At 34.7% G+C, this 6,909-nt stretch overlaps 1 protein-coding gene across 2 annotated transcripts; it reads left to right on the plus strand.

The window, feature by feature from the left end:
* Positions 1 to 4,451: 4,451 nt before the first annotated feature.
* On the plus strand, positions 4,452 to 6,684 carry LOC143584933 (F-box/LRR-repeat protein At3g26922-like). 2 transcript variants are annotated; one of them, XM_077066851.1, is made up of 3 exons: positions 4,452 to 4,522; positions 5,360 to 6,348; positions 6,505 to 6,684. In XM_077066851.1, the coding sequence occupies exons 2-3, from the start codon at positions 5,473 to 5,475 to the stop codon at positions 6,682 to 6,684; spliced, it is 1,056 nt and encodes a 351-aa protein (XP_076922966.1). In that variant the 5' UTR covers positions 4,452 to 4,522; positions 5,360 to 5,472. The 2 variants fall into 2 exon arrangements, with proteins under 2 accessions (XP_076922966.1, XP_076922967.1); XM_077066852.1 differs by lacking the exon at positions 4,452 to 4,522 and having other exon boundaries at positions 5,318 to 6,348.
* The last annotated feature ends 225 nt before the right edge of the window (positions 6,685 to 6,909 follow it).

Below are 6,909 nucleotides of genomic sequence, written 5' to 3' on the forward strand. Positions count from 1 at the left end.
AGCAAATGCATCATGTCTTGTCTTTTGGACCCATAAGCTGCTGCAATTTGATTGCATTCAACAGTTAGGACAAACCAAACACACAAGATTAATGGTGAGCATAAACTGGGTTAAGACCCGCGAACCTATCACACCCAGTTATATTACAATAAGGTCCGGGTCTCGTGGATTTGCTCAACCCGAACCGATCAGAGCTACAATAGGGTCAGGTTCCGGGTCCTTAGAATACCACTAAACGGGTGGGGGTCTAGCACAGCAACCAAGAAACATTTAATAAATAACAGTAGTGAAGCAATTGAGTAAAAGTAATACTAATTTGATTTGATTTTATTTGTTGTTAAAAGCCTAACACTCACTAACTCAGATGAAAATAAATAAATAAATAAATGTAAATGAATTTATAAACCAAGAAAAAACCTAAACTTGATTAACAGACTATACAAGCCAGCGTAAGTGAATGTGTCAAAAATCAAAAATAAACTGATCAACCTGTGTTACTTCCCGCTATAAAATAAAATGTTCTTTTTTTTTCTTTTTTTTTTATATTAAGGGGCTGTTTGGAATTCCTTATTTTTGTTCCTTATAGTTTATAACTTATGAGTTATAAGTTATAAAATGTTTGAGAAAGTTGGGTTTTGTGAGTGTATAAGGTATAAGTTACAACATTGTAACTTATACTTTATGCCTTAAATAAGGTATAAGGAGGTAAAATAAGGAATCTCAAACACCCCCTCCAAGTCATTTTTTTAATTTAGTGGGTGTTTGGGTGAGCTTATTTTTTTAACTTTTTGGAGATGCTAAATATCCAAAATGCCCCTTCAAAAGCACTTAAAATCACCAAATTTGACATATTAGTACCATCTAGTCTAATATTTTTTGTAAAGCTTATCATAATAGTAACATTTATTATTTTTTATAAAGGTTTTCTTTTATTTTCTTTCTTTTTGTGTTATTATTCTTTATCATTAGTTAATATTTATTATCATTATAAAAAATATAGATATAATCTCTTTATAAAAACGATTAAAACGATTTGTATATTTTTATCTTATTATATGTCTCCCGCCCGACAAAAAATTTCGCTGAATATATTTTGTTAGGTTCGGGCGTAAAAGATTATTGTCATATTAGAAAAGAACCAACTTGTTGATCAAGTCTATGTGTTTAATCTCTTTTATTGACTAAAAACTATGGGATTATTTTTAAAAGAAAATGTAAGTTATCTTTAAAAATTATTAAAAAATACATACTCTAAAGTATTAAAAGACTTATAAAATTTTATTTTTTCCCTTTTTAGATAAAAAAATGTTTTTTTGCATAAACAATTTTTTTTTTGTTACAAAAAAAATTATAAAAAAAGAAAAATAAAAACTCTTTAAAGAATAAAATAAAAGATAACAAATGGTAAACGAAAAACAAAAAAAAAGTGTAAATCGTGTTTAATGCAAAACTTGAGAGAGGATAGTGAAAATGAAGGGGGTGAGGTACGTTTAGCAGCAACCATAATTTAATGTGACTAAATGAAACCATTACACATATTATGTTGTCGTTGTTCGCTTAATTTGTGAAACAACTACGAATGTCTTTACAATTACTCAGTAGATTTCAATGTTAATGACTGAAATTCACAACTATGTTAGACCAATTACGTTAAATCAAAATTTTTCATATAATTTTGACGTAACTCGATTTTTAGTAGAATTTATATGGGCCCGTAGATAAAGTTAGGCAAGTCTCAACGGTATATTTGAATTTTGTAAATCTTTATATATATTAAAAGTTATAAAAGAAATAAACATGAGTTGAAATAAATTATAATACTAAAATATTAAATAAATTCTTCAAAACCCACATTCACGACTAGTTTGAGATCAAAACTCTCATTCACGTCTAGTTTGAGATCAAATCTCACATTCATGCCTAATTTTGATGGCATGTGCCACCTTCTCATTCGTCGTTAAATCTCATCGTCTTTATAAAAAACTAGCATTTTACCCGGCGCGTTGCGCTGGGGCAGGTTGGTAAAACTCGAGCAATGGTAAAGCCCAAGCGTCATCGGTCGCAAAGGTTGTGGCTGTAAATCAACGCAAAATCGGTAGGTTTCAGTCACTTGTGTTATTGTATCGGAACTAAAGGCAAAATAAAAACAAAAAATAATAAAAATTGAGGTGGACCAAGTGACGTCGGCCGGCAAAACTTGGTCGTTGGTAAAATCCTACTGTTGTCAATCTCGGGCGTTGAGACGATGAATCTACGCAAATTCGATTGGTTTCTGTCACGTTCGTTATGGTATCGGAACTAAAACAAAATCGACATTCGGTCGATTTTAGCTACGTTTGTTACGGTACTGGAGCTAAAACAAAACAAAATTGACATTCGGTCGGTTACCGTTACGTGTTACGGACAGAAACTAAAACAAACCAAAAAGACCAATAAGTATTCGGCCGTTTTTGTTACGTTTGTTATGGATCGAAACTAAAATAAAGTTAAAAGGACCATTCAGGTGCCGCAAAATTGCCTAGTCGGGATTTTGCGGCACCAAACTTTGTAATTATATTAGGGATTTTTACATATTTCCCCTTACTAAACACCATTAATTACATATTTCCTCAACTAAAAAAAGTCCCTAACATATTTCCCATTCTAATATAAAATTACCCATTTACCCCTCTACACTTTACAATATCAATAAACCAAATAAACCTGAAAAGGTGAAATTCCAAACAATTCCGTCACTCTCGCCGGAAACCACACCTTCTTAAACCCCAAGTTGTGAAATCTGAACATGAGTTAGAAAGGTGACCGACCGGAACCACCACTACCGCCACCGTTGTTGTCCACTACCACCACTAACACCGCTACATAGAAAACCACCAATGCCCAGATCTGAAACACCCACCCCCACCATCATCGGACCACCCTTCAAATCTGAAATGCGGCGTACCAAGGCGTGTACAAAATGGCTGTGAGGGACTGACGACGTAGAGGCGATTGTGGGTTAAACCATCTGTGACATTCGTCAATTTCGGGTCTTGTTTGTATTCGTTTTATATTCGTTTTACTATGTAAACCGACTCGTTTGTAAACCGAAACCTTGAATATAATCAAAATGATGGATTTTATGTTACAATATTGTTTTGAAAACATTCATTTCGGTCCTTAAAACGCGTAAAAATCACTTAAAACGAACTATAGGAACTAAAAATGTCAAATTTCAAAGTTGGAAGAAGCTGGCATCAACCCCATCGTGATCCTCGTCGCGTATCACGACCAGAGGGTATGCAGCTGCACTCGTTTTTGCTTATTTTTAAGCAAACATGTGACCAAAACACCTCATTTTCATGCAAAACCCTTTATGCTTGCTTATTTTTAAGCAGAGGGTATGCAGCTGCATACCCTCTCGTCGCGTATCACGACCAGAGGGTATGCAGCTGCACTCGTTTTTGCTTATTTTTAAGCAAACATGTGACCAAAACACCTCATTTTCATGCAAAACCCTTTATGCTTGACCCTTTCAACTTACCCTATATATACACCACCCTTTTCCACCCATTAAGCTACAACACCAAAAACTCTCTCAAATTCAAAGATCTAAATGTTGTTTTATTAGTTTTCTTGAAGGTTTGACTTCCAAAGATATGAATTCACATATATTTTGTGTGTGTTTAGTCTTTGTAGAAATCACCTTTTTAAATTTAAAACACGATCTTGTGCAAATGCAAATCATTTCATCTATCAATATTTCACTACACGCACAACACGCATCAATTACATATCTCCCCATTTCATTAAAATTAACTAACTAAATGACCATTTTACCCTTAATGAACTAAGACATTTAAAGAGAAAGCAATGGATAAAACATGCTACTGCAGCATACTTTTGACACTAGGAAGAATCGGATAACACATCTTACTACACATTTGATGAGCAAGACATACAAAGTTCCCTTTTGTATGGAAAATCAATAAACAAAGCATCTCCAGTTTCAACATACCAGAAAGTGAACTTACTTGAGTTTAGGAAGCCGACGCTAGAATGGAACAAATAGACGCCGGAGATCCGACGCTGGAGGTCCGGTGCCGGAGGATAGACGCCGGAGGTCAGATGTCGACGTGAATACTAGCAGAAGTTCGTTCTTTGTTTCTGTAGATTGTGTATGGGACGATTAGAACGACTTTTGGCTTTTGGTTTTAGGATTTGTAAATTGATAAGGGTAAAAGGGTAATTGTATGCTAAAAGGTAAAATATGTAATTAAGGTTTTAAATTTGAGGAAAGATGTAATTAAAAGGCTTAAGGAAGGGATATATTTGAAAATTTGACAAAAGGAGAGGTCATTATTGTAATCTCTCTTTGGGTTTTCCTTTATCGGGTCGGGTCTGGGTCTTAACTATAAAGAAGTGGACCGGATACGTTCTTTCTAAGGAACTGAAACCTGATTTGTAGCAATAGGAAAGGCCTTTCAACGGCGAACGAGATTTAGGGTTTTCTTTGGTTGGTGTATCAATTTTGCAGCAGCAGGTTCTTATTACCGATGGATATTATTATTATTATTATTATTATTGAATTGATCTGTTGTTGAAAATTTGCTAAGCTTTAGGGCTTTTTCTGGTTAATAATTGTTTGAATTTGAAACGAATTCTTAAAAATTAATAATTGACTATTGTTCCATTGGTAATTAATTATGGATCCTAGAACTTACAATTGTTTGTCTCCAATGGAAAATTTGGTGGATGATTGGGATTTAGGAATTAGGATTAAGTTTCCGTTGCTTTTAAAATTATTGTGTGGGTTGGGTTTTGCGTGTCTGACCCATTTGCTCTGTTACATAAACCGGACAATCGCACCCGGTTGGGTCAGTTTTCGAGTCCTGAGAATGAGAATAACCAGTAACCCGCTTGCTCACGCCTACCTCTAAATGTGTTATTATTATTATTATTTTATTTGAACTATGTAACCCACTTGTATCTTGTGTGTTTAGTCAGTCCTAACTGTTGAACATATGTGAATTCATTTATGTAGAATTGTGGTTAGTTGTATGGATTTGAAAGGAACTAGGCCAAAAACAAAGTTTATATAATATAACTTACATGTATTAGCAGCTTCAAAATGGAGTAATATATTTGTTCCACTGATAATTTTGGATCTTAGAACCTACCATTAATTTTATTGTCTCCAATGGAGAAATTGAAGGTTACCTCAGTCAGTCAGTCAGTTGATTGGGATTTATTTAGGAATTAGGATTATTATTTAGTTTAACTACCTTGAAGGCATTATTCAAAAAAAAATATATATTTGAAACCACTTGTATCTTGAGTGTTCAGTCTGGCCTGACTGTTGAATGCGATCATATTGCAGGTTGTGTCCAAAAGACAAGACATGATGCTGGTGGTTTAGCAAACGACAGACCAACACAAAAGAACCAATATACCCATGAATTCTTTTCTTTTCTAAGGCAGAATTAGAAGAGAATGGATACTGCACCTGATGAAATAACGGAGAACGTAGAAGATGATAGACTAAGCATTTTGCCGGACGATCTCATCCATAAAATCTTATCTTATATCAGCATTAAACATGTTGTCCAAACGAGTGCTTTGTCATCTAGATGGAGGTATCTCTGGACTTCAATGCCTTATCTCAGTTTCTCAACCAAGGAGTTTCGTAAGTTTCCCAAGCTCTCCGAATTCGTCACACATTTACTATCCGGTCGAAATAATCAAACACAAGTCATTTCTGTTAATCTTACGTTTCGTGGAAAGGTTATCCACGAGCTTGTTCAAAGAATCTTGGACTATGCATTCTCCCACAATGTCCAACAACTGAATATCACTTGCTTGCCTGGCTACGTGTGCTATCCAGTCGACTTCCCGACTCGGGTGCTGCCAACTTTAACAACGTTGAGTCTCACATTCTACGATGACACATTTGCTGGTCTTCTTTCCAACTGTGCACACTTGAAGAATCTCACTTTAAAGAATTGCACGACGCTGGATAGTTTTAGTATTAGTCATCCTGGGCTATCTAGTTTAACGCTTGAAAATGGTAATACGTGTGTCAATGTGACTACGCCTCAGCTCAAGAATCTCACTATAAAATATTGGCGAGGGGTGCATGTGATTTCCGCACCCAACCTTTCCTCCTTACATTATACATATTATTATTATTTTCACATGGATAATGACGATGGCCTGTTACAGCTGCCTACCGACCTGCGTCATATAGAGAAGGTTGATATATGTATTAATCATCTCTGTGATTTAAAGGCGGATGCATGCAAAATATTTTGTCTACTTCGACAGCTCCATTGTGTCAAATTTCTTACACTTAATGTGGAACTTGTCAAGGTATGCCGGTACCATTCCTTAAATGCTTATTATGTGTATATATTATAAAGATTTCAGTATAAAACAACAAAATGTTCTTGTTATATGTATTTTTGTGAGTGAGATAGACTTATATACCTTTACTTTTTATACCTGATTTTTTGGTATTTTTTGCAGCTTTTTTCTTCATTAGTGAAATTAATCTCGGATCAAGCTTCTCCATTTGTTAACTTAGAGAGTTTAAAATTTTATCCGGCTCGTGTTGCTTTAGGAGAGCTAACACAACAAAAAGTAACTAAAGTTAAAAACTATTTTCTTGGCGGTTCTCCAGGTGCCACGTTCACAATGGTATCATGAGGTATTTGTACCATGAAGTATATATATATATATATATTGCACGTTCTACTTATTGCTCGGTGTAAAAATGACTGCATGTTTTACTGACTCGTGTAATTACAATAGCGGGTGAAACTTCAATGTATACACGTTAGAAACCAGAAACCGTAGAACAACTTATATAAACTATAGGGAAAACTTGTGCCACATGGACTGAACCACTGTAACAATTTGATATATATATAT

The sequence above is a fragment of the Bidens hawaiensis genome, unplaced genomic scaffold (assembly GCF_021521415.1).
Source record: "Bidens hawaiensis isolate Kalapana, Puna unplaced genomic scaffold, B.hawaiensis_p1.1 tig00033498_1, whole genome shotgun sequence".
NCBI lineage: Eukaryota > Viridiplantae > Streptophyta > Magnoliopsida > Asterales > Asteraceae > Bidens > Bidens hawaiensis.

What these genes read in the sequence shown, in the direction of transcription:
- LOC143584933 (XM_077066851.1), top strand. Translation starts at nt 5,473, where the DNA reads ATGGATACTGCACCTGATGAAATAACGGAGAACGTAGAAGATGATAGA. An exon ending in TTAATGTGGAACTTGTCAAG is followed by an intron (nt 6,349 to 6,504) that starts GTATGCCGGTAC and finishes TATTTTTTGCAG; the next exon opens with CTTTTTTCTTCATTAGTGAA.